The 27,551-nt window shown below is 45.2% G+C and overlaps 2 protein-coding genes and 1 long non-coding RNA gene across 14 annotated transcripts in view; 1 reads left to right on the plus strand and 2 right to left on the minus strand.

Moving 5' to 3' along the window:
- Positions 1 to 889: 889 nt before the first annotated feature.
- SFT2D3 (SFT2 domain containing 3) lies at positions 890 to 2,186 on the plus strand. Its single transcript, XM_067742286.1, has one exon. The coding sequence runs from the start codon at positions 936 to 938 to the stop codon at positions 1,593 to 1,595; it is 660 nt and encodes a 219-aa protein (XP_067598387.1). The 5' UTR covers positions 890 to 935; the 3' UTR covers positions 1,596 to 2,186.
- Positions 2,187 to 4,935: 2,749 nt separating this feature from the next.
- WDR33 (WD repeat domain 33) overlaps positions 4,936 to 27,551 on the minus strand; it is a 103,879-nt gene continuing 81,263 nt past the window's right edge. Inside the window, exons 8-24 of one of the 12 annotated variants that reach the window (XM_067742262.1) lie at positions 26,086 to 26,212; positions 24,690 to 24,844; positions 24,518 to 24,596; positions 23,984 to 24,094; positions 23,526 to 23,620; positions 23,226 to 23,312; positions 22,855 to 22,994; positions 22,062 to 22,214; positions 20,342 to 21,427; positions 17,109 to 17,217; positions 15,714 to 15,818; positions 15,447 to 15,554; positions 13,454 to 13,892; positions 8,955 to 9,118; positions 8,754 to 8,846; positions 7,686 to 7,802; positions 4,936 to 5,772 (exon numbers count right to left, since the gene is read on the minus strand). In XM_067742262.1, coding sequence (XP_067598363.1) covers positions 5,543 to 5,772; positions 7,686 to 7,802; positions 8,754 to 8,846; positions 8,955 to 9,118; positions 13,454 to 13,892; positions 15,447 to 15,554; positions 15,714 to 15,818; positions 17,109 to 17,217; positions 20,342 to 21,427; positions 22,062 to 22,214; positions 22,855 to 22,994; positions 23,226 to 23,312; positions 23,526 to 23,620; positions 23,984 to 24,094; positions 24,518 to 24,596; positions 24,690 to 24,844; positions 26,086 to 26,212 — 3,398 coding nt within the window. In that variant the 3' untranslated portion in view covers positions 4,936 to 5,542. Of the gene's footprint in view, positions 5,773 to 7,685; positions 7,902 to 8,753; positions 8,847 to 8,954; positions 9,119 to 13,453; positions 13,893 to 15,446; positions 15,555 to 15,709; positions 15,819 to 17,108; positions 17,218 to 20,341; positions 21,428 to 22,061; positions 22,215 to 22,854; positions 22,995 to 23,225; positions 23,313 to 23,525; positions 23,621 to 23,983; positions 24,095 to 24,517; positions 24,597 to 24,689; positions 24,845 to 26,085; positions 26,213 to 27,551 lie in introns of those variants that run through there. The other 11 variants (XM_067742261.1, XM_067742260.1, XM_067742263.1 and 8 more) reach the window with 11 other exon arrangements.
- Positions 9,155 to 13,447, minus strand: LOC137226750 (uncharacterized). The gene is made up of 2 exons (XR_010944504.1): positions 12,042 to 13,447; positions 9,155 to 12,002 (listed from the first exon to the last, which is right to left on the minus strand). It is a non-coding gene; the product is annotated as an uncharacterized lncRNA (long non-coding RNA).

Raw genomic sequence — 27,551 nt, forward strand, 5'->3', positions numbered from 1 at the left:
TGTCCTCAGCTGCTGGCACTGCCTTAAACCAATAAACTTTCACAACTAGAACAGATGAGAACTCAGAAAAAGTGCACCTAAGCGGAATAGGAGTGAACAGCAGGAGGCGCAGCTTGATCCAACGTGCGGGAATGGGAATTAGGTAGAAACCAGAGGGGGATGAAGCCCTGGCAGAGACCCGGAAAGTTGTGACCTACGTGACCACTGGCTGAAGAACTTCAAGGAGGCTCTGAAAAAGAGCAGGGCTGTGGGAGCTACCTCAGAACACCCAGAAGTGCGAGGAGCATGGCAAGGCGGGCCAAGGATACATGATAAGGGGCCTGAAAGACTCAAGAATATTTCCAGGCCTCTGCTGAAACGGGGAAGAGAAAAGAAGCAAACTGGTGGGAGTGGGGGGGTTAACTCTTCTTCACCTCTGTAGCTTTCCCAAAGAAACCACCTAAGACCTGCAGTCTGAGCTTCTAAAAACATTGAATTCATTGACATAGATTAGCATGGTTTTAAGAAATATGTAGATCCCGTGAACCCTTTCCCCATTTTCCCCCAATAGCAACATCTTGAAAAGCTATAACACAGTATCACAAGATACTGACATCCATAAGGTCAAGACACGTTAAGTTTCCTTCAAGTTCTTTTATAACCACACCGACTCACGCCCCCCAACTAACTTTTAATGCTGCCATGATTTATCCAGGCCCTCACAGCGCCTACACCGGACACAGGACAAGGTCCGGGGCTGGGAGGGTAAACGCACAGGGACCAGCAGAGTCCCAAGCCCCGGGTCCAGCGGAGGCAGCTGAAGGAACGGAGCCGCAGGCCCCGCCCCTTCCGCCAAGGCCGACCAACAGCCGACCGGAGCCGAGCCGCTTCCAACGGCGACCGAGCAAAACCGGAAGTGGGCGGCAGCCCTCCCCTTCCCGGACACCCCGCCCAAGATGGCGGACCTCCACCGCCAACTGCAGGAGTATCTGGCGCAGGGGAAAGCGGGCGGGCCGGCAGCCGCCGAGCCGCTCCTCGACGCGGGAGAGGCAGAGGAGCCCACGGCCGGGGCCGGGCCGGCGGGGGCGTGGCTCGGCCGCGCGGGCCTGCGCTGGACGTGGGCGCGGAACTCCGCGGAGCCGACGACGGCGGCGGCGGGACCGACGTGCATGCCGAGCGTGACGCGCGCTCAGCGGCTGGCGGCGAGCGGCGTGTGCCTGCTGCTGGCCGCGCTCTGCTTCGGCCTGGCCGCACTCTACGCCCCAGTGTTGCTGTTGCGCGCCCGCAAGTTCGCGCTGCTGTGGTCGCTGGGCTCGCTGCTGGCGCTAGCGGGCGGCACGCTCCTGCGAGGCGGTGCGGCGTGCGGACGCCTGCTGCGCGGCGAGGAGGCGCCGTCGCGGCCCGCGCTGCTCTACGTGGCCGCGCTGGGCGCTACGCTGTACGCGGCGCTGGGTCTGCGCAGCACGTTGCTCACGGCGCTGGGCGCCTGCGCGCAGGTGGCTGCGCTGCTCGCCGTGCTGTTGGGTTTGCTGCCCCGCGGCGCGGGCACCGCGCTGCGCATGGCGCTTCGGCGCCTGGGACCGGGCGCCACCCTCACCAAGGCGCTCCCCGTGTGAGAGGCCTGGGGCCCGCGCCGTCGGAAAGGACGCAGAGTCCGGCCCCGGGACGCGCCGTCGGGAGACCACACGGAGCCGGCCCAGGGGCCCAGCGCTCGCCATGCCAAGGACTGCGCCCGCCTTTCCCAGAGCGCGCGGGGCAAAGGCTGCTCCTTTACTGTGCCAGCGAAATCTGTAAACTGAGCAGCAGTTGTAAAACTGAGACATGAGCTGTTTCGGAAGCTCCTCAAGTTCAGCGTTTTGTGCTATACTCAGCAGCAAGTGCTATGAGAACTAAATTTTGTCCTTGAGTTGGTGACATACTGTGAAGCATTTATGATAAATTGCTTTTGCGTTAACCGTGGTCTTAGTTTACACTCAGTTGAAAAAGAAAAAGAACACTAGCTCTTCCGTTTTAATTAACTGCCCTTATTACTTTTCTCAGACTTCTGTTCCACGTTTTGTCACTTTAAAAAATCCAGTGGTAGACTGTAGTAGCTTAGCTACAGTAAACTTGTTCTCTTCGGCTCTTGGAAATTATTTTTCCGTATTCTTCAATGTGAGTGGATCCATAAGAGTTATTAAAATAAATACTGACTTTAGCCACCGGAATTTTTAAAAGTACTTTAGTTAAGACGGTTTATCTCAGTTTTTTCTTTCAGTGGAGTTGTAAACATGGTACCTTATAAAATTAAAGGAAAATTGATTCTGTATTAGATGAGGAAAGCGATGGACCAAGAAGCGTCCTGTAAGAAATACCCAGTAAGGTGCGTGTAAACGCTGTGAGAGGTCCGTGGGCAGAACTGGGCTAGGGGACTCCTGGGAGACACATGATTCTACGTGCGGTTTCCCTATTTGATGGAAACCATGGATTTCTACAAGGCCTAATTTTTTTCATTCCTAATTTTATGATCTGCCTTTTAACTATAGTTTACACTTTACAGTCTGATCTTCATGCAATGTAAGATGCTTTTCACATCTAATTGCCAAATTTCCTTCGTTTTAGGTTTAGCACTTAATTTTGTTTAGGACCTTCTTACTTACCTTAATTTATTGCCAGAAAGTATGGGCTCAATATTCTGAGGAGTCCAGAAAACTACATGTTTTGTCACTAGCTGTATATTAACTAGGAAGTAAACTATTTAAAATGTTTAAATCCTACGCCAGTGGTTCTCCGTTCACATGAGAATTACTTGACGACTCAAACCTCAGATCAACTCAGTCTGTCTCTGCGGGGCTGGGGGTGGGAGCCACGCATCAGCATTTTTTTTTGAGCTCTCCAGATGATTCCTTTTCCAGCTAAGGTTGTGAACCACTTTTCTGTATGTTGGATTGCACGATTTGAAAATAATTGTCTCCTGGGGCTGGATTCCAGTGTTGCCGAAACTGGGTGTCAGGCAGCAGTCGAGCCTTGCCCCTTTGTCCAACCTCAAAATTTAGATTTTTATCAGTGTCCTAAGCCCTGCTCCAAGAAGTGGACACTAAAGTGACCAACATCCACACTGTAGACTTACCCCAACCCCCCCTATTCTCTAAGAATGCTCCCTTGTTCCCCTCTCAGTAAATAGGGTTACCTACCTCAAGAGGAACAACCAAGGGGGTGTTTGTAAAAGCAAATCCACTGTTTTGGGCGAGTGATTTTTTTGACTGGAAAACTTGTACCATTGGCTGCTCTTTCTACCCCCTTGTTAAATCTGCATTCTAGTTCTAAATTTCTCTACAGTTTGCATGGCTGAAGATCTCACAGTGTTGACTTTTATGTTCATGCTACTGTATTTTTAAAAACTGTTTTCCCAACATTTTGTCAAGAATTCACTGTTTGGAAATCTAAGCTTTAATAAAATTCAAAGCACAACATCTGGTGTGTATTTTGACAGTGATACTTTAAAATGCATCACCTACTAAGTAATGCATTGCTAAGTAATTAATCAATATGTAATGCTGAGTTTTCAGTTTTCTCTAAATGAATTCATTCTCAAAATGTGATCTGGTTATCTGCTTACTGAGGTTCTGTGTTTTTCAAGTTAAAGCCTTGGAATGTTATGATAAAGTTCTTACCACATAAATCTCAGAAAAAAGGAGCCTAAATCTCTGTATGGATTTGCTCTCTGGATCCCTTTTTAGCTTCTTAGAATTTGATTACAACTTCAAAATTTTTAAGCTATACCAGTGGAGGGCAAATAAAGAATATCCTCAGGGCTTCCCTGGTGGCGCAGTGGTTGAGAGTCCGCCTGCCCATGCAGGGGACACGGGTTCGTGCCCCGGTCCGGGAGGATCCCACATGCCGCGGAGCGGCTGGGCCCATGAGCCATGGCCGCTGAGCCTGCGCGTCCGGAGCCTGTGCTCCGCAACGGGAGAGGCCACAACAGTGAGAGGCCCGCGTACCACACACACAAAAAGAATATCCTCAAACCTAAAGCAATCCTGAGTCTCCTAAACGTGTTTAGAGCAAAGTGCTGATCAATAGGGTGTTTTAAATCGCAAAGTAAAGAGAAAATCTCTTGTAGTCTCTAGGTTCTAACACCCTAAAAAAGCAGTGTGTGTGGTGTCAACATTTTATCTGCAGAGATAACTTGGCACTTACCATTTTTTACATTAATGGAGAATCAGTTACGAGTTTTTTTATATACTCTCCAACTATGTCAGTATCCCTTTCCTAAGCAAGTACTGACACTTTCCAGCACCACTAAATTTGTCAAGGAAACTTTTCTCCTATGCCAAACTGAAGCTGGCAAAGTAATGAGACGTTAGGGTGGCCACAGGACAGTCCTTTGAATAATAAAAGGTTTCTTTTTATAAAAACAAAGTAAGGGGTCAGTATAGAAAGTATGCTGGGGTTATCTCAAACTGAACTTTTGGCTTTCAATTCAAACTGGGCCAAATGTTCCATTTATTTAAAACTAAAGGAACTTGTTGTGGATGAGAACTTCCTGGCTTACTTTAAGTTGGAACAATCCTCTGCCTTAAGCACTGGTGTTTCCACATAGCTAGTGTGGAAGAGGAAGAAATTATTTAAGTTTTGCACAACTGTTTTAAGAGATATTTTGATCCATTCCTTTTCAACTTAGAACCATTTGTGAAATGATTTACAGTATTCAGAAGGTATGTGTAGTTGATTTCTCGTTTATGTCAAGTTCCTCTCTTCAGAAAAAGGCAATGCAAGTCTACGGTGTGATTACTAGGAGATGCAGCCAAGGAAGACCCCTACTTGGACATCCAGATTTTTTTTTTCCTCTGGTGTATAATTTTCCATCTGCCAGAGTAGATCTAACTAATTATAAGGCTTTGAATCTACTTCAAACCTTTTTATAGTTTTGAAGTATTTTTCACGCTACTACAAAAATAAGTGTGACAGAAGGGCTAGATAAGAACTTGTTTAAAAACAAAAAGTTCACAGGTGACTTTAGATGACTTAGAGATTCCCAGCAAGTATGCTCACAAATATAAGCAATAATTGTACCCCCCTCAGCAGACCAGATGCAATGGAAGCTAAGGGTTTCCTTAAGGCAAGCACTTGACGACTAGTTGTTTTCTGTTAATTCTTGCGTAAATCACATTCTGTATTCATACAAAAACAACTTTTTCTCTGACAAACTGTACATATAGAAACAAATTTCCAATTGGACATGAACTGAAATTTGTGGAGGTTCCATGTCTTGTGACACTTTAAAAAAAAAAAGAAAAAAAAAATTCCAGCTCTTATCTTCACAAGCCCACATGGGATTTAGGGCAGTGTGGGTGGACAGGACAAAACAAGGCCAGCTACTCTGGGTAGCCAGCTACTCTGGGTAGCCAGCTACTCTGGCAGCAGTCTCTTCACCTTGAAGACATCAGGGGCTCCTGGGATTCAGCTGCCCCAGAAAGAGTTCAGGGCTACACGGTGCAGGTTTCCTTTTGTTTCTCTTGGAAAGTCCACAGAAGTTCTTAAATACTGTCCAGAGAGGCCGAGGGGTACTGAGCCCCAACTTCTACCGACCCCTTCCACCCCCCCTTGAAGCTCCTCGCCTTGGCGGACCAGAGTTCATGTTACTCCCTCTACCCCAGTTACTGCCACTCCGGCCCCCTCTAGAAGGGGTACCACTGCCTGGAGGGCCCCCAAAAGGTTCATCTCTGTGGTATCCATCATGGTGATCTCCATCCAAGGAGCTGGAACGTCCAGACTTTGGCACTCTCTGAGAAGGTCCGGGGCCCCCTCGGCCTGAAACAAAATAATGGTTTTACATGTGACTTTTTTTTTCCATCAGAGACTGTTAACAACTCCTGGTACAAACTTTTACTCTATGATGACAGACAGTGGAACACTTCTTTTTAAAAAAAAAAAAACACCAGAGTTCTGAGGACATGAGCACAGCCCTCAGAGCACTGAAAGCTGTGCCTCTGCTTTTCTGGACCACCATCTCACTCCTGCCCTGTCTTGTGGCTGCGCACCCCTCAGCCTCACCTACACACGTGTTCCCCGCGGCTATGACGGAACTGACAGGGAGCCAAGAGATAAACACGGAGCACCTCCTGGAGGTCACCGATCACATGGACCACGCCTACAGTCCATGAGATGTGTATCTTCACCCTCCTACGCCACCAGGGGTATTCCAGGGGAAGGTTTGAAAAGCACTGACTTAACATTGGAAGCAACTAAGAAATACAAACTGTTGATGACGTTAATTATTACAATTGCTCTAACCAGGATAAGTGTTTACTATGATTATCCTACAACTATATAGCACTTTTGATTTCCTTTTAAATAATGAGATAAAACATTTCTTGAAAAACAAAAGCACAAAAAGAAAAACACTGGCTTTTAGTGATTCTCCCAGGGATACTGTTATTTGTATCAGACTTAGACACACAAACCTCTAGGTATCTTAATGATTTTTAAGATTCTGACCTTTAAGATTTTTTGTCTTGAGATGATCGGATTTGGACACATCTCCCATAATGCATTATCAGAAGACTACTGCCAACTTCGTCTTAAATTTTTGAATGGAATTTGAATCCAGCTAAGACAAGGAGGTGAGGAAAGCTAGCCAAAATAGCCAAAGGCATTTTGGCTTCTTTTCTTACAAAGCTCAGCCTAGGTACCCTGGCTGAGTACCACCCGAAGGTACCTTGGCAGAGAATTTGTCAGCTAGGACATCATTTCCACACTAGCCACGTGGCCTCAGCCCTGGACCTACAAAGGTGTCCCCAGTGCCCACCCCAACCGGCAACAAAATGAGCGCTTGGGTGGGGGGATCTACTGGTGACACGAGGTAATTTCTGAGGGCTTTGCACTGAGAAGAACGGAACTACCGAGAACAAAAGGCAGAACTTTGTAATGAAGGGACTACAGCCACGAGGCAGGTGAACTGAGGAGTGGAGCACAGGTTGAGGCACACAGGCAGTCTTTCCAGCAGCCTCCGAAGTACACCACATGTGCAACGGCCCAGCCCAACCTGAGACCACAGCTGTAGTTAGCATTTGGTGGCTACTGCTCTGGGCTAAAAGTCAGCGCTGCCTCTAAAATAAAGGTCCAAAGTTTCAAGTAGTAGAAATAATCCACCGCTCCCCTGAAAAGAAAACCCCTTCCAGACCATATTCCCCAAAGTCTTTGTGACTCTGGGCATAAGCCAAATTCCTCCTGGGTTCAGACTCCAAAAAAAAAAAAAACCCACAGAACCTGAGAGAGGACAATTCTTTCTGCCACTGGGGACACCCTTCAAGGTATCAGAGCAGCCACTACCAGAGAGCACAGCTGCCAATTAGAGCAAGAGTCTCACAGATCAGCAGAGAAAGTACTGGGGCAATCTGAAAGAGAGCTGGAGTGGAAAGTGTGAACAAACCAGAGATTCCTGGAAGCAAGAGGAGGAGAACTGCGTAGAGGCTGAGCTTGCAGTCACCCACTGAGAGCTCCAACTGGCTGTACCGCAGCTAGGAACATGTGCCTTTGCACAGTCTAAGCCCTGGAGGGTAGAGTGGAGAAAGGACCCCCGGTACCCCAGTCGGGGACAGACAGAACAGGCATACACTGGGATGGGGCTGGCCCGGAGAGGAGGCTCCCCGTGACCCCTGCAGCCTTCTCGGCAGGGCTGTGGCATCCGTAGCTCCCGAGCTGAAATCACCGGCCTCACTTACCTTTGCCTCCTCGATCCTCAGAAGGACCCCCTGGGGCTTCCATTTCTCTATGCTCAGAGGTTCCTGGCCCATCATGCCAGGGGCGCTTTCGGGGTGGTAGGGATGCCATGTCCATGCCTTGGAGAGAAGAGGACCGTTCTCTGCTAGCTGGGGAATGACCGTCGTGAGGGGGATGGTCAGGGCGGGGAGCATCACGGAAATGTTCATGACCTGGCCCTAATATAGAGAACACAGATCCAGAAGGCTAGGAATCTAACCATCTCATTATATCAAAGTACAGCGTGGCTAAAAGCAGACAGGAATTGCACTGTTAAGAATAAGTGGCAACTCCAACCACTGAGGCTGCGCGTCTGGAGCCTGTGCTCCGCAACGAGAGAGGCCGCGATAGTGAGAGGCCCGCGCACCGGGATGAAGAGTGGCCCCCGCTCGCCGCAACTAGAGAAAGCCCTGGCGCAGAAACGAAGACCCAACGCAGCCAGAAATAAATAAATTAATTAATTAAAAAAAAAAGAATAAGTGGCAACTCAAAAACCAATACTCACTCATGCAAGAAACATTTCCTGAACACCTAGTCACATCATGAGTACACAAAAAGGGTCAAGATTAGAAATAAACATGCCTCCTGAAATAAGAGGAGGCAGGGAAGGGCCACAAAAGTGGTTCTCAGACTTTTTAGTTTCAGAGTGTCTTTACACTCTTAAAAATTACTGAGGATCCCAAAGAGAATTCATTTATGAGAGTTCTAACAACATTTGCCATATCAGAAATGAAGACTGAGAAAACTTTAGTTCATTTAACTGTACTTTCCCAAAACGAAACAATTTAGTGAAAAGAGTGGTATTTAGACAAATCTCTTTAATATCTGGCTCAGTAGGAGAAAGCTGGGCTCTCCCACCTGCTCCTGCGTTCAGTCTACACTGTGGGTTGAAGATGTGGGTTGAAGACAATGCGGCCTGCCACGGAGAGGTGAGTCGCTAAAGAGAGAACCCAGTGGACCCCTGGGAGAGTCCTCAGACCACACTCTGTGAACTGTGGGACCCTAAGCCACACGCAGCTCTACTGCCTTACCTGGCTCTCTATTTCCATCCCAGGAGTCTGGTTTCCGACCTCCTTCAAAGCGAGGGAACTCATCAGGAGTGGGAAGTAAACCCTTCCTTCCTCCTACACAATAGAACACAGCAACGCAGCACTCACAGACTATTTCAGGGGTGTCCACAACAACCTACCTCTCCACCCCTGTCCTTCCCACACCCGGGGTTCTCAGCTCACCTCGTGGGGTACCCCGACCTCGACCTCTGAGATCTCTTCCTCGGGCTGTTTCATCAGAAGCATCAAAATTCTCCTCTGGTCCAAAGTCTTCGGGACCAGGAAAACCATCCCTTCCTCTGGGGGGAGCACGGCCCTCATGTCTCGGGGGGGCTCCTCGTCTGAAGCTGTTAGGGAAAAACAACAGAATATCCACCTAATGGAATACCTTGTAGTCCTCAGTTCATGTTTCAAAGAAGCATAATGATGTGAGAAAATATGATACAATGTTAAATGGGAGAAAAACAAAATAAAAGTATGTATTTTTTAAAGTACCCATTTTACAATCCCAATGTGGCACATAAAAACAGGCAGGAGGGAAAAGCACCAGAATGTAGGGTTATTTTAATTTTGTTTTAGGCTTTGAGGAATAATAGCAGTGAGCATTTTTTAGGTGCTTAGTTCATGCCAAGTGCTCTACATGTACTATTTCATTTCATTTTATCCTCACAACCACCTTATGAAACGGACACTATTACTTCCCTGGCAGCCCAGTGGTTAAGACTCCGTGCTTCCATGGCAGGGGGCACGGGTTCGATCCCTGATCAGGGAACTAAGATCCTGCATGCCATGCAGCACAGCAAAAAATAGAAAGGAAAAAAAAAAAAGAAAAGAAACTGACACTACTATTCTACCCATGTGTACATTGGGGCTCAGACAGGTTAAGTCATTTACTTAAGGACTCACAGTAAGTGTTGGGATTTGAACTCAGCCAGTCTTGACACCCAGCCCAGGCTCTTTACCATTGCCTCCCAAATACTTTCCACATTACCATTTATGTTTTTATAATGAATATTACTTATATAATCAGAAAAAAGGGGGGCACAGATTCATGCCTGCTAACTGTACCCAACTTGTTTTGGGGCATCTGCTCTGCCATCTGCCCCGGCCCACCTCTACTCAGGGGCAGGCCTGGTGGCCATGAACTTCACCAGTGGCCCCAGCCCACAGCTGACTGGTGTACTGGTAGGGCCTCTGGCTTATGGGTAGCCCACCCGCTGGCAAGCTGGCAACCTGGTGCCTGGGCTGGTGGACAATTTCACCACCTCTCAGAAATTCTGGAACTGGGAAACTAAGTCATCCAGGAGTGTTACTGAAGCAGGACCATTAATGAGGGGGTGCCAGAGCTGTAGCAGAAGCCTGTGGGGAAGCAGGAACAGGGGCCTGCCAGCAGGAAAGGTGTGTGAACACCCAAGAGAGGCCATGGAAACTGGAGAAAGGATCAGAAGGGGCAAAGGGGCTGGGCCATCTGCATGAACTGCCTGCTCGTGGCTTCCTCTCAGGCCAGGCCTTCTGCTTTTTCCTGAGTTTCCACTCAGTTATATTTTACTCCAACATTTTCTTTCGAAAAATTTCAAACTTACAGTAAAGATGGAAGTGTAGAGCAACAAATGCCCATACATCCTTCACTGCGATTAATCAGTTCTTAAGATTCTGCCACATGAGCCTTTGTCTCTTCTCCATCCATCCATTTATAAATTCATTTTCTAAACCATTTCAAAACCAGTTGTGACATGATGCTTCACCCCTAAATCCTTCAGTAAATTCCTTTAAGAACAAGGACTTTCTCCTACATAATAACACTACTATCACTCTAAATAACATGTAATATTATTTAATATACAGTCCAACTTGAATTTCTCCAATTGTCCTCAAAACGTCCTTTACAGTTGTCTTTATAGATTTCAGTCATCATCACACACTATTATTTAGTGGTCACGTCTCTTTGGTCTACCTTAATCTAGAACAGTCCCCCCACCCCACCCCTCCTGCGTTTTATCTTTCATGACCTCGACTTTACTTATTTATTTATTTTTTAATTTTTACTGAGATAGGCCCCAACATTTTTGAAGGATCCATCCTTCAAAACGGCTCGTTTTACAGAACGTTCCACAATTTGAATTCATGTGATTGCTTCCTCATGATTAGATTCAGGTAAAACACTTCTGGCAAAACGTCTTATACCTTCACAGTGATGCCAGTCTGTCATTGTTCACGATGCAAAAGTCGTATGGCAACAAAACTTCATTGTTGCCAAGGTACATTTTCTCCTTTGCAATTAAGTAATCTGTAGGGTGATACTTTGGCAGCATGGGTGATTCTCCACAATCTTTTTACTCAGTGGCTTTTAGCATCCCCACTGATGATCCTAATGACACTGGGTGTTAAAAGAAGTGATTTTCTAATTCTATCACTCCTCCTCCATTTATAACTTGGTGTTTTACTGTAAAAAGAGCTTTCCTTTTTTCACTCCACCGTTCCAGCTACTAGCTACCTTTTTAATACTCTTCTTGTCCTGAGGTAACTTAATGAGCCATGCTGCTGCAAGCAAAGAGGGTATGACCCAGACGCTGGCTGAAATAACCACCTAAGGTGAGGGTGGAACTGACATGGGGAGGTAAGTGGAGCAGGGAGAGTATCAGCAGAGGGCGCTGTTCCCCCGAGAGGGATTCAGGGGAGACTCCCCACACGTGGCAGGACCCTTTTCTTGTCCAGGCAGCCATTATACGACTGCCCTAGCTACAAAAGGACAGGGGGAGTCTAATGTGCCCTAATTAGAAAACAGTTCCTGTTATGGACTAAATGTTTGCGTCCCCTCCACCAAATTCATATGCTGAAGCCCCATCCCCCAAGGTGACTTTGGAAATGGGCCTTTGAGAGCTATTTAGGTTAGATGAGGTTCTCAGCACGGGGCCCCATGATGGGCTTAGATAAGAAGTGATACCAACAAGAGCTTGCTCACTCTCTTTCCATCATGCAAGGACAAAGGAAGATGGTGGCTGTCTGCAGGCCAGGAAAAGAAGTCTCACCAGAAACCCACCCTGCTAGACCTTGATCTGGGACTTCCAGCCTCCAGTACTGTGAGAAAATTGATTTCTGTTGTTTAAGCCCCCCAGTCCGTGGTATTTGTTATGGCAGCCCAAGCTGAGTAGCACACCTCCTAATGAACTGAACCATGTCAAATACATCTCCCCCTTTAACAGATTCATTTATTCAACAGTTACTGAGAACCTACAGGGCGTCACCACTACTGCTCTAGTTTCTGAGGACCTGCCTTCAGGAAGCTACCGTGCTTCTGGGAGATACAAGTAATACAGAAATAAGTATACCACTTAATGTCAAGCAGTGCTAAGTGCTATGCAGAACTATAAAGCAGGGTAAAATAAAGGAACAGGAGGAGAGATCTAAGTGGAGTGAGCCACAAGCATCTGGGAGACTGTGCTCCAGGCAGAGGAAAAAGCAGGCACAACGTGAACAGGACACGTTTGGCACACCTGAAGAGGAGCACAAGCTGGACACAGCACAAGAGTCTAGGTGTGGGTCTGTCACTGACAGATGAAATATGACAAACTGAAGGACAGTAAAATCTGAAACTTTGCACAGGATGCAGAGACTCAAGAACTCAATGAAAGTTACGTTGATGCCAAAGCCATTGGAGATGAGGTTCCTGCAGACTTGTGAACACTTGGGATGCCATTAAGAGAGCTCTTAAATCTTTTTATTAAAAACTCCCCTCTGAGAGCTGCTTCCTTTAACCCCTCTAGTTCACCCTCCCTGGCCATTTTATCAGCCACTCTTTTCTAACACCCGCCGTGAGAACGGAGATTGCCAACCCTTACTTCAATTACCTGCAAGCGACAGTCATGAGAAGTATGATGGGAAAAGAAGACACAAGAGAGAGGACTGAGGCAGGAAAGGCAGGAGTGCTGGACAGCACAGCTTGGGCACTGCAGTCGGATGGCCCAGGCCTGAAGCTGCTCTTACACTTACCACCTATGGGACCTTCCAAAGTCAAGAAACTGCACTGACTCTCCATGTCATCCCTTATCTGTAAATGCTGACGGTAGCACCTATCTCACAACTCACTCTAACAGTTAAGTGAAGTAACATCTGGCACAAGGTAAAAACTCAATTATTATATCACTGATTACTCTGAGTCTCACTTGAGATTTCACTAATTCTTGTTTTTTTCTCCCTACTACTTCTATTCCTTTTGTTACCCCAAGCAAGTTGAGTGTTCAAGCCTGACCTCAACCTAATTTAACAGCAAGATTATTTTTCAGTTTGATTGGATTTTGTTAAGATCTTTAGGCAATTACACAGAAACTATCTACTCAGTAATTCCTTTATTCTCAATCTAGATATCTGTCTCCTATTTCATCATTCTAACCAAGAGAACCTGGAGATTTCTATTCAAATCCAAGAAACTTTACAGTACACTGACCCACCTATCTGTTTAAAAGGACCAAGTAATAAGCAAAAAGAAAAAGATTTCTAAATTGTAGAGACAAAAAAGAACCACGTAAATGTTAAAGGCATATACATATTTTTAAGTCTAAACACAAAACCTAGAGGGGGGAGGGTACTCTCTCCCCAAGTGAGAGAGGAAAGAGACTTTTGTGGAGAGAACAGGTGGAAAGCTCCAGGGAAGAAGAAACGGACCCATGAAGTATCCATCCCACCTTTCTTCTCTGCGCCCTCGAAACCGTGGGTCCTCAGGATCCCGGGGGAAGCGCTCATCTCCAGGTCTGCGGCCTTCCCACGCCCCTGGAGGGCCCCGGGCCGCGCCCCGGCCATCCCCCTCACTGAACTCCCTGTGATCAGGAGGAAACGGAGGCCCAGGGCCCCCACGCCTCCACTTCTCTTCTTGCGGTAAAGGTCCTCCTCGCCCCTCAAATTCACGTAACCGGTGGCCAAAGCGCTTGTCGGGGTGGAAGTCATCTGGTCTGCTGAAGTCATCGGGGAAGTCGGGGTGAGGGCCGCGCCTATCAGGGGGACCCCTGCAGTCCTGGCCGCCCCGGAAAGGACCCCTCTCGGGACCGTGCTCGGGACCGCTGCTCTGCTCGTGCCGTCTCTCTGACATTGGGCCCATGTGATGGTTCGGAGGGCCACGTGAGTCACCTAAAGGAAACAAAACTGATTTTTACCTTGTCTTCCAGGAATCCTGCCGACGTAGGTCTGATTTTCAGCATCTTAAAATTTCAGAATGCATGCTTTTATTAAGAATGTTTTCCCTTTTTGGTTCCCGGCATACTTAGGAGACAAACGTCCCTAAGGCATCATATGATGAAAAGAACAAGGGTTTTGGGGGTGCAGATTTCATCACTCATTAGCTAAGCAACTCGACCTAGGGCAAATTATTAATCTCAAATGAGATTAGCAACTCAGCTGATATGAAGATTCATTTAGAAAACACAAGAGAGCCTCACCGGCATAAGAACGGGCTTCCCTTCCTGCCCCCATTCCTTCAGTGTTCTTGTTGGGCCCACTCCCCATACCCAGGGAGAAGGCAACAGGGAAAATTCATGCTGAAAGCCGGGGAGCCAAGTACAAGGAATTCACCTCTGCATTTGTAAAAGCCCGCAAGCTCACCACAGGGCCACAGGCCTACACTGCCATGATGTCTCTCCTTTAACTCCTAGTTCATTTAACTTGATTTGTTAACTCATACTTTGATTCTTAACAAAATCCTCTGTAAGGTACATGGAAGCATGGGCCTCTCTAATAACTGCTTTGTGACCAAACAGCCTTGCTGTACTTCAGTTTCAGGGTTTATATAAACACTTTTTCTGTCCCTTTCTATGAATGATATCCCTCGTCTATAATATCATCACCATTCTTCGCAGATAAGAGCTTGGAAACCCACTAAAGATTTTTTTTTAATATTTTAATATATGTAATATATTCAGAGTACTGAATAAAAATGGAAAGAGGCCAATTACACTGAGTTTAGTCTGAAGGGATTTGTTTTCCTGGCTACTGAATGATTATTGCAGCCATTGTAAATGTACACCTATTTTCTGTCAACATACACTTTAAATCAAATATATTTTTTAATGTAGATGGCAAAGGGACACTCTTGCTTCTAAAACAACTAACTTTTAAAAGTGAAATTCCTCCACTTGCCCAGCTCATGCCCTCTACTGCTTTTCCCTGGCAATCAAGATGAACTTCCTTTCCTTACGGCACAGTCGGCCATAATCCTTACCCTTCTAACAGCCTTCCTCTCTCATTTTTACGCATTTCTCTTGGCCATTTCAATTCCTCCTCACCATTCAACATGTTTATAATACTTGGAAATCTTAGTATAAAAATACACCATGAGAAGGACTCTCTCTTCTTTCAAGCTTTCTCTGTCCCCTCTACCTTCCCTTCTTTCCTTCCATTAAACCAGTCCTCTCCATGCTCAGGAAAGCGCCTTCGAAGTTGCCTTTTTGTTCAAATACCCCAGGCGTCTTTCCTCCTGGTAAACAGCCCCTCACTTCCCAGTGTGACCCTGCAGCTAATGGCTCCTCTGCCTTCATGTTGCTTGGACTTCGTGTGACCTCAGACACAGCAGACCTTTGACCTGAGGAAGCTGAACACATTCCATTCGAACTTACCTATGAATAATAATCCTCCCATTACCTCTATCTGCTTAAAAGTAACCTGGCTCCTCCAAAGAAAGAAACCCACCACTACAAATCAGAAGGGATGTGGCCCCCGGTGATGGGCGGTGGCGCTGGTTAATCCAGTGGGGGCCGGCAGGGCCACTTTCTCGGCTCTCCCTTCTCCCTTTGGTCCCTGGGAGGAGAAAGGAGGAAGAGAGAGACGGGGGTGTGGTGGGGGTGGGGGTGGTGAAGAGAAAAGGGGAAGAGCAAGGAGGAGAGGGAAGTAGGTGGAGACAGACACAAGGTGGGGGAGAGGGAGAGAGGCAGGCTCTCGGTTTGCTGATGGCTGTACCTTGTGGGAAACAGACTTCTTTTCTTAGGGTCCCCAAATCCAGAATTGGTTCTTGATGCTTTCTTTCTCTTTTTCCCTGTTGGCCACGGCTTCCATAGGATGAGACTAAAATAAACATTTTCCTAATTCCTTTATCTCTCCCTTTCTTACCTCTAGTGACTCATGTAAATTCAGGACTAAGCTTTAAATTCCCAAAGTCCTAGGGCTGAAAATGCTGACAAGGACTTTTCTTAATCTAATCAAATGGGGGCAAGAAACCTAACATGTACCACAAGGTGCTGTGGGCTTAGCCAATTAAAAATTAAAAGGGGTCTAGTTCTTTGTAGTGACGTCTCCACAATGCTCACGATTCTCTGGCTTGTTCCCCCGTGAAAAGGCGCACTGAACGTACAACTCCATCCACCCGCACTCCCTCCCAGTCCCACCCTCTAACTCTCCACCCAGGAGCTGCCCACTCACCACAGTCCCGCTCCAGCTCTTCCTGCGCGTGTGAGAGCTGAACACCTCGCAAAGCAGGGACTGCGGCTCCTGCGTGTGCCCCCTTCCAACCCTTAGGGGTGACTCAACTTCCACAGAGCCTCACATCTCAACACTGACAATTCTCATCTCTGTGCTTTTCATATCATCGACAGCCTGAGGCACAACACACTGGTACATGGCTTTCTTCTTTTCAAAGGGTACAGAACAATGTAACCAGCTAAAGAATTCAGTATATGACACAATTTGAGGGGAGGAGGGGGTGATATTAAAAACACCGTCAGGGCTTCCCTGGTGGCGCAGTGGTTGAGAGTCCGCCTGCCGACGTGGGGTACACGGGTTCATGCCCCGGTCCAGGAGGATCCCACATGCCGCGGAGCGGCTGGGCCCATGAGCCACGGCCGCTGAGCCTGCGCGTCCGGAGCCTGTGCTCCGCAACGGGAGAGGCTGCAGCAGTGAGAGGCCCGCGTAGCGCAAGAAAAAAAAATAAAATAAAAAAAAAAACACCGTCAAAATCTCTGAATTCTTTATCCCATCAAAAATTTAAACTGAGCCAGTTCAGCTCTCTGGGATGCTAAAAACATACGCTTGCATTCAGTTAGCACAGGAACCACTCCCATTCCCAGGAGATGAGCAAGGCCGGCCTGTGGCCCAGGCCCTGCTCTTGGTGGTTGTCCAAGGGGTTTCACCGCCCACTTCTGGTAGTAAGCAGCTGTTTCCTCTGGGCAGAATTTGGGCTAACTAAAGCAAATCTACGAAAACAACATAAGACAAAGCTATTGCCTGAACTGACTACGCTCTTATTTTTCCTAGAGGTTCAAATGACCATTCTATCAATTACTTACCAGTAAAACTATTGTTAAGATTTACCCAAAGGAGATAGAATATAATCTCTTATTCAGCCAAGCAGATATTTACCTTTGTTAGGGCCAGGTCCTTGTCCAGGGTTAAGAGGGGGGATGCGACCTTGTGCTCCCTGCTGCCCTAGGCCTGGTATCAAGGGTGGGGGGCCTGCGTTCTGTCCTTCCTGAAAAGATGTTTTTAAAGCGGGGGTGTGAAATCAAAGGCTTGTGCTTCATGAACAGCAATTGTATCATAATGTGACAAGATAAAAACACTAGGTTACCCCAAAGCTTCCAGGAGTAAATATATACCTAGTGACATCATAGCAAAATTGTCATTAAATTGGGGGAAAGGAGATACTTCTCTGACCATAATAAAAGGAAACACTTGTATTTTAAACCTGCTGATAAGTTTTATTTAAAGCTAAATCTTTACTTGTAATGCCAAGCAAGAACCTCAGTGGAAAGTCAGAAATCGTAACATAAAACAACAACACTCTGCACACAGGCGGAACTTCTAGCAAAAGTAAAGGCTTGGAAACCCGCCAGGACAGGTAAACTCTGCTCTCGCATCCATGACCCCTTTCCAGCTATAGAAAATATCCATCCTCTCAAGAGGTTATGGCCAGGTTTAAAAGGCGGGGAGCAGGAGAGTAAGAAAGGGGTTCCTGATGAGCAAGGTGCTCACTCACTGCTTTCTCCTTTCACTCCCTAACCTCTACTGTCTAACTCCCCCGTGCTCAGCACCCACTACGCATTCCCAGCTACGTTACCCGGGACATGGGTTCGTGGGTTCTTGCAGCTTCTGTCTGATGCAAACCTACTGCTCTGATCCTCTTAACCTCCTTGCTCTGCAACCCCAGCTTGTCCCCAGTCCTAATATTCTGTATTTTTATCTAGCCATGTCTAAATTCAGATTCCCCACACTGCCCAGTGACCTTGGATCTGGTCTCTTGACAAACAAATAATCAAATATATATCTAGTCATTCCTTCATATAAAAAATGCATTTAGTGACTGGACCTACCATGAGAATAGCAGAGTTTCAAAACCATCAATAGCAAAAGTGCTTTCACATTCCAAACTAGCTACAAGAAAGAGCAGCGTTGATAGGACTCATTTATAGCACTGCAGTTAAATTGCCATCATTAACTCAATACCAGTAATTTCCATATTCCTTTGTTTCTTGTCCCTTTTATTCAAGGGCAGCTCTTATCAACATCTTTCATGCTATCACTGTAACACCTGAAGGCAATTCCATTAAATTTAACCAACTGGTTAAAACAACTGGTTTAAATAACTGACCTGGGGGACTTCCCTGGTGGCTCAGTGGTTAAGAATCCGCCTGCCAATGCAGGGAACACGGGTTCGAGCCGTGGTCTGCAAGGATCCCACATGCCGCGGAGCAGCTAAGCCCTCACCACAACTGCTAAGCCTGTGCTCTAGAGCCCGCGAGCCACAACTACTGAGCCCACGTGCCACAACTACTGAAGCCCATGCTCCTGGAGCCCGTGCTCCGCAACAAGAGAAGCCACCTCAATGAGAAGCCCGCACACCGCAACAAGGAGTAGCCCCCACTCGCTGCAGCTAGAGAAAGCCTGCACACAGCAACAAAGACCCAACACAGCCAAAAATAATAAATAAATAAATAAATAAATAGCTGACCTGGTCAAAGTGAACAAAGTCAGATATCAGTGTAAGAAATATAAGCAAAAAAAAAGAAAAAGAAATACAAGCAAAGCTTTTTATCAGACTTCTGAGATGTGAAATGCCCTATATTAATCCTCCATTCTCATGCCACCAATATTTCTATAGGTCAATTAAATTTTTAGAGCCACTTTGCTTTTCATGTGTAAAATCTTTTACTATATGATACAATAAAAACTTATTAAATTGTCCCCAACAGACCTGTCCTCTGGAATATGACATGTTTATATAATTTCAGTCACAAGGTGATAGCTAAAGTTCATTATGTTTTTATCCTCCAAAATGAAAACTGTTCATTCACTAACATAAGGTTAGGTAGGTAAATATTATAAACACACACAAATATACTCTGTATTAATAAAACATATATTACTTTTAAGTCTTAGGACAGTTCTGGAAGGTAAACCTAGATTTATTAAACATCCTAAACTCTGAAAGTGCCCAATAAGTTCTGGAAATAAACTCAAATGCCATCAGATTCTTCATTGGTATGACATTTTTAAGTTCTGGAAGATGTGCTGAAGAGGAACATATAATCTAGTTATTTTAATTCAGTTGAATCCAATGGTCACCTTCCCATTACAGACTCTCTGAGGTGTTGTGTGTTCTACACACAGCATCCACAGCAGGCCCTCTTCCACAGGAACTGAGTGCCTTGCAACACCAGCTCACTCAGTCACTCACTTCCTTTTGGTCCACGACTGACTTCAAGGACACAAACCCAGTTGTTCATACCCAAATAACGCTTTCAGACTATGAAATTCAGAAAAATGTAGACACCACAGAGCCAAACAGTGTTCAATCCACTCACGGCCATGCAGTCTTCTGTAATTCAGCCCAAGCAAACTGAACTCTCATCATACCACCTCTCAAGCACAGCTCAGAGAATGGGTAGAAAAACTTGGCTGACAATAACAGAATCCTCTAAAAAGGGCCAAGAAAATTTCTACAGAAATACTCCCTCCTGTAAACACTTTTATATGTGAGCTAAAAAAAACAACTTGAACGGAACTTCATCCAAAGGGTCACCACTTGAAAATGCACAATTCTGGACTCAAGAGATCTCTAAAAGCATTCACTGAAATGAAAATAGTGAGATCACAGTCTACAGTATACTCATGAGTTAAACACCCCACACTATCTTAACAGTAGAGCCGGCAGGCAGATCGGCAGGCAGATAGGGGGTGGCTCAGCTGTCGGGCAAGCCCATGAAACACCAGCCTACAAAGGCAATAGCCCAGAAAATAGAGCAGGACAGGATCAGACCCACCCATGCTCCCTCCTCACCCTCCTCAGGGCCACAGCTCTTTTGGAGCCCTGGGACAATTATGAACTGTATTCAACAGGGACTGCATCATTTCTGGAAGAACCTCTATTCAAAAACATAGGTTGAGAAGTAAAGATTCATATTGCGATGTATTTGGTATCTACTTAATTACTCTTATTTCTTTCTTCAGCCATGATGCTATTCTCAAGCCACCATCACTACTTGAGAGACATCTATACCAGCTGTGACTGCCTTTCTCAGCATTTGGAAGTGCCACCTCAGTGCAGAGTGTATTTTCCCAAAGTGTAATGCCTACAAGTTGGAAAGAAAGAATACCTGGTTGAAGGGGGCCCGGGGCCCATCACCTAGCAGAGCTGTTTTCTGCTGCTGGAATGGTATTGGCCCTTGAGATGGATGTGGCCCTCTTGCCGGGTTCTGCTGTCCCTGAGGTCCAGGGGGCCCTTGCATGCCACCCTGGGGTGGAGGTCCCAAAGAGCCCTGGGGCGGCCCCTGCTGACCTTGTGAGCCTGGAGGCCCTCGCAATTCCTGGGGAGGGCCCATCATTGATCCTTGGGGTGGAGGCCCCTGCATGCCTCGCATCTCCTGAGGACCTCGCATCTCCTGAGGGCCATGTCCCAGCAGTCCACTTGGAGGATGAGGTCCTCTCATCTCTTGAGGCGGGTGGCCCAGCATCATCCCTTGGGGAGCAGGACCCTGGTTCTCTCGGGGGCCTGGAGGACCCTGCATTCCTCTTGGATTCAATCCCATCAGAGGTCCCTGAGACACAGGACCTTGGATCCCTTGAGACCCTGGCCCACCTTGCATCCCATGAGGATGAGGAGGTCCTTGCATTCCTCTGGGACCAGGTGGTCCCTGCATACCTTGAGTACCAGGTCCCTGAGGGCCCAAGTGACCCTGGGGACCAGGTGGGCCTTGGGGGCCTATGTGACCTTGTGGGCCAGGTGGGCCCTGAGGACCCATATGACCTTGAGGACCAGAAGTGCCCTGTGGTCCAGGTGGTCCTTGAGGTCCCAAAGGGCCATGAGGTCCAGGATGCCTTTGCATTCCTTGGGGCCCATGCATGTCCTGAGGCCTCGGCAACCCCTGGGGTGGGCCCTGGGGCCCTTGTGGTCCCATGAATCCTTGTGGCCCCCCACCTCCCTGATGCAGTGGAGGACCCTGTGGTCCCATTTGTCCCTGGGGTCCAGGGGGCCTAAACTGTCCCTGTGGACCTGGAGGCCCCATTTGAGCCATGTTCATTGGCATCTGCTGAGATGGATGAGGCTGTTGAAAACCTTGAGGAATCTGAGACATTGGACCTTGTCCTGGAAAGGGCTGGGGTCCCAGAAGAGGGGTGCCGGATGAAGGAGGAGGCTGAATTTGCTCAGCCTGTTTCTGTGCAAGTCTTTCAATTTTAAGTTGCTGGAAAGAAAGGAAGAAAAAGCATGCTGATAAAAATGCCAGAGCCCTTAAAGATGACAATATTGCTATCACTTATTTCATTAGGGGAGCCTCAAAACAAACATAAGGTACTGAGTGGCCTCTAGAGTCCATATGATATTCAGATGTTCTGAAGGTACTCAGGCTTCCAGACTCTAGAATGCTTCTTTTTAGGTGCTGGGAAACAGCAGTCAGGACTATTTATATCCATCTTGATCAGGGAAAGCCCAACAATTTACTAGTGTTTTACCATTCTTGGTAGCTGCCGAAGGTAGGGAAAATAAGAACAAACCACCTGTTCTAGAGCTGACAGAAAGAAATTTTTTATCCGTGGATAAGTAAATGAATCCAAATTAAAACTATGTTGGTTTATCTTGTCTATTAAAAAACGTATATTCAACTTAGGTCTACTTGCTGCTTGACTGATCTGGTTTTAAAAGTCTAAGAAACACGATTCTTTTAGAAACTAGCTTCCTAATGCAGCAATAAGAAATGATATTGCTCATCAGACCCATCTGAGAGTCCATTCCCTTCTCCTTAAGAGCATATCAATAAACAAAACGTTAATCACTACTTTCTTAGATCATCTCGAATCCCCCAGAAGAGCGTCACACACCTCCAGAAGCTGTGGGTTAGTATACTGCAATGTGGCCATCTCTTGTTCGATTTCTGCTTGTGTTTTTTTCTTCTCTTCCAATTTAATGTCTTCTTTTCTGTCATTCAGTACCTCGTTTGGGGCAGGAATTGGGACTTTATTTTGCATCCAAGCCTTGGGAAAGAAGAGAATATTAAAGTATACTCTAAGTGTGTAAATCATAATGACAGAATGAGAAAGCCATTCTATAATGTCAGTGGCTCATTCCAACCTGGTGAATACAAGTCGGCTCAGCTGGTAAACTATCTTTATTTCTAATACTAATTCTTAGTGACACAGGAATGGAGTCAGGCAAGCACATCACTAGGTAGAAACTGTTGTTGATAAAAGCTGCAAGATCTCACATGTTATTAAGATGCAACACCTGCCTGCCTCTTCAAAAGGACACGTGCACTCTGTGTTGAGCGAACAAAGTGGAAGACAGACAAAATATGTTGAAGAGGGTCAACATACTCTCCCTGCTCCATGTCTCTTTTTTCCTGCTTCTGATAGCTTGGAATGATAACAAGGAGGTGAGAATAAAAGAAGACCTAGAGAAGATTCATGACAAACTCAGGACTAACTGCAAAGCAACACATGGGAACTATGTCTAATAATGCCTGAAATATGTGAAGAATGCTCAAAAAATGTCTGTAGTACAGAAATACCTTCAACAGATGAGATAATCCAAGAGAAACCTACTTCTGCACTTCAGTTAGACTTACCAAGCGGAGTCTCCCACCAAGTGGGCAGGGGTGCACTTCTAGTTACTCACCTGCTGAAACTGAGCAGGAATAGGTTTTGCATAAGGAACTTTCTTCTGAGGTACTTTTTTCTGATCCTTTTGCATCACCTCCTCCATTCCCCAATCTAAACCTGGAATTGTCATTTCAATTTCGTTTGATTCATCTTTCCCTGAAACCATAAAGAGAAGTAGTTAGCCAAGGAAATAAAAGAAAGTGGTCACTTCATCAATGAACACATTTTCGGAAGAACAGATTCTAAATATCATGCAGTTTACATCACTTTTATCAACATTTCTCAACATACATCATTTTGGCATTTTCAACATAATTTAATATCATGATTATAAGAAATAGGTAAAATTACAGAAAAAGTAAAATTTATAGGTACAACTTCTCTTACCCATCTGTTCTTGTTCCATAGCTAATTTTAGTTGTTCTGGTATTCCCATCCCTGGAATTACTGCCAGGCTATTAGGTTCAAGGTCATCTATACATAGGAATACAGCCAGTGTCAATAGAGATTTTATAAATGTATCAGGCCAATAAAATTAACACTTTATAAAAATGAAAATTATTGCTGGCGATTTATAAATCCATAAACTATAAAACTAAAATTCATTTTGCAAAATCTTCTTAACACCTAACACTTTTATAACAGAATATCAGATTTCAAAGACAGATAAACATGCAAGAACCTCACCGTATTCCACTCCATCTTCAGACATTCCAGGCAACAGGTTTAGATTGTATCGATCTCGCATTTTATCACCTGGTCGGTTTCGGGTCCAAAATTTGCTGTCAAAATAAAAGTATTTGGAGGGGGGAGGAGAGGAGCACGGTTTCAGTGTATTTCTGGGCACTTAACAATACTTAGCAGTCCTCTGGCAAAAACAACAAAGTTTTACAATGCCTTATTCTAAACATTTTTAATGTAGAAAGACACTTTTTAAATTAGAAGGCAAAACAAAATTCAAATAAGAAAGTCATATTCAATACCCAATCTCCTTGTAATACACATATTTATAAACCACTACCAACATGTCCTTAAGAGTAAGTTAGAAAACAAATTAATACATTCCTATATGAGTAAGATATACATTTATCTCCTGCTGCTCCATAAATACAGTAATTCCTTGTTATTTTTGACATAAAGCTTACCTAGTATGGTCATTTGAGCCTGAGCAGAGAATATGTCCAAGAGGATGCCAAGCCAGACTCCAAATCATTCCTTCATGGGCCATCTCCATCCCACCCACTTCTTTCTCTACCCTGTAATGGCACCACAGAAAGTAGTCTTTTTCACAAAAGTTACCCAACCCCTCCCCCACCAAGAAAGACATTTTCTTTTAGCGCAACACAAAGCTACCGAAGTCAGTTACTTTAAATCTGGTCAATTCCACATGTTTCAGAGGTACTGATTTGTCATCAGGAATACAGTCTTTTATCCAGAGTACCTCAGAGGGGAAATGCTTCAGAAATGACCTCACCACAAGAAACAAGGAAGTTGGTCTTACTCTCCCTTCAAGACTTCCATAGCCAAAAAGAGAGATGCTAAGTTTTCTGTTCCAAACTGGGTTTACAGATACAGGACATATGAACACTCAGAAAAAATACAAAACACTATCATTTTTTTCATGTTCAGGTGCTCTCTTCATAAAATTTACAACTTTTTACATAGTAAGTGCCACATACCCAACATGCCAGAATAACAAAGAGCCATCAGACCCTCCACTGGCAAAAAGTCCTTCATGAACAGGGTGCCAGGCCACAGCTGTAAACAAAAACACGGAGAAGAACAAAACTATTAGGATCTCAGAACACTACAGGTAATAGTCAAAATGAGAAGCGTATCATAGCCGCCGACCTGTAGCTTCTTTCTTATGACCTCGGAAGACTTGAAGCTCTTCTTTCAGGTTTCGGATGTCGAAAAGTTTACAGAGGTGGTCACGTGATGCTGTGAGTAGCCAGTTACCATTGAGATTTAATTTCACTTCCATTACTGTGTTTTTATGGGCATGACTACAAACAAAGTACCAAGAAAATAATCTGTCAGAATTCAAAACAAGTATAAATCAACATAATGACCATTTTTCTTGAAAAGCACATGGCAGTCAAGATGGCAAGAACTTTGGCCTAGAAGTAATAAAGCATGTAACATTATAGGACCATGGTTAAAAGTACACGTGAAAGAAATAGGTCAAAGACAGAAAGAAATAATGTCCATTATCTAAGCACAGCTTTCACTAACTAGTTAAAATAGGAGAACTTCAACTGGATAGAAAAGTTTATCTGTGAAGCAGGGGAAGCACTTGAACACATAAATTAATATTCGATAAAGCTCATTCAATTTTAAAAATTCAATGAAGCTTCTCTCATTAAGTCAAAGCAATTTTAAAAAGGACACAAGATAGTTTGAGGGTTAATTTGAACTAAAGACTCTGCAACCGCTGAGGCCTGCACAATGCACATCTCCAAGAAGCACCATTCACAAGGCGTCCTATTTGGTTGTGGCCACTGGAGCTGTGCAACAAGGCAGCCTTGCTCCAGCCAGCTCACTCTGGGTATGGCTCAATTCCCAATCAGAGGGACCAGGATACAGCTGCTTAGTCAAAAAAACGTTAACAACATATTCACAGAACTGTGAATGTTTACTGATAATTCAAAGAGAAAATTTTTTATGATGTGGCTGCATCATAACTAAATACCTCAGATAAAAACTGAGAACTGATTCAAATATGAAGGGAAAATTTCTCTATAAGTAGATGTAGTGAGATGGAGAAAGCTGGGCTGTGTCTAACAAATGGCACACATGTCGGGACTTCCCTGGTGGTACAGTGGTTATGACTCCGCGCTTCCAATGCAGAGGGCGTGGGTTCGATCCCTGGTTGGGGAATATGATCCCACATGCCGTGCAGCCATAAGTTTAAAAAAAAATGGCACACACATCAATTCCATACAAAATGTATTATGATGAGGAAACAGTAAAGCTAGAAGAGTAGCAATAACCACCTCCTCCCCACCCCCGTGACGCCCAAATTAAATTTAGATGTATGTGGCAGAACAAAAATCAAGCCTTATTTTATTAGGAATTTAGAGAGAAATCATATTTAATAAATAAGAAGGCTCTAGGTGTAAGTCCATCTGTTGTCTACACTACTTTTTCAGGAATATATGAGAGGGAAAAAAAGCTAAAAGGTAAAGAATACAGGCAGCTTTGCTCCCCTTGGTTTAGGGACCAAGGTGGGGTTCCTATCACTTACAGTGTTGCAAGACTCTGCCCAGTCTTGGGATCCCAGAACTTGATTGGCTGTTGACTATCTTTACTTCCTGAAACAACTAACCCTTTTGTTGGATGCCAGTCTACACACTTCACATCAGCACCGTGCCCTGTCGGAAACAAGTTAAGATAAAAACCTAATCAGCATAGATATTTCAAACAGGACTCCATTCTAAGTTAAACCAAAATAGAGAAACCTATTAAATGTTTTGATCCTAGTACTCAGTCATCTTAAACTTTTAAAACAAACTCTCTTTGGCCTTTGTGTCTGGAAGACTTTTGGGTACAGCAACCTCTCCTCCTATGCCACAATGCACAGGGACCATTCCTCTTCTGGAACTAAGCTCACCTTCTCACGTACTTGCTGGTAGGCCGGTCAAGATTTTTGGAAGCCCCTGTAAAGCTGTGCAAACTTTTCATGATCTTCTATGTATTGTCCTAATTATTAGAAACAATGCTTGTCATTCACTTTAGCTTTCCTGCTTTGAAGTAGCCCCTATAGATCAAAAGTCCTAAATTCAGATTCAGACACCACCACTTTCTAGATGTGACAATACGAAAAGTATTCCATCTTTCTGATCCCATTTACTGAAACGCAGAATGGGAAAAATAATCCCTGCTTCATTCACACATATGTCAGATGAGATGCCAATAAAAGTTAGTCTATCGAGTGCTCACTATATGATAGGCAGTGTATCGAGCACCTCTTTAAATCCTCTCAAAACCCTGAGAAAAGCTAGTCAACAATAACAGGAGCTGGAATCTGAACCCTGTCTGTAGGAATAGAGATAGTTCTCTTAACCACTGTGCTAGAGCATGAGGTTGCTTCAAAAACGCAACAGATTAACCGTTACTAAAAATTACGAAAGTGAAAACCAGAATTTACAAAACTGAAAAAAATGAGCATGATTTTTGAAAACTTGTTGCTGTACAAAAAGAGCCTCAAGAGTATTTTATATAGCAAATGCACTAAGAAGCAGGTGAAGGGGAAGGTAAACAGCATTTGAAACGGCTCCTTCTCTAACCAGGCTCAAATCCAGCTTCTATGGAGTATGAGGTGGGAAGCAGGAAGGATACAGAAGAATAGAAAAATAGGGAAGTAGGGAAGAAGGAAGAGATGGTTCTAGAGGCGCTGGAGAGTGAATGTGCACCATGCAGAAGGGAAATTCGCATCTCACGTAGGCAAGGACTTATCTAAAGCTCATCCCAGGGCTGGCGCTCGGGAGATACCAACTCTCTGGAGGAGCTTGGCAACGTGTATTAAAAGTTCGGAAAAAGTACGTATCCTGCAACCCGCTAAACTCCACGTCTCAGAATTGATCATCAGGATACAATGGGTGTCCAAAAAGATTGGCATATAATGATGTTGACCGACATAGTTTATTTTTAAATGCTCCTGAATAGGAAATATACTACAGAATAAATTTCAGCATGGCACATGTGCTCAAT

Source organism: Pseudorca crassidens, chromosome 6 (genome assembly GCF_039906515.1).
Source record: "Pseudorca crassidens isolate mPseCra1 chromosome 6, mPseCra1.hap1, whole genome shotgun sequence".
Lineage (NCBI taxonomy): Eukaryota > Metazoa > Chordata > Mammalia > Artiodactyla > Delphinidae > Pseudorca > Pseudorca crassidens.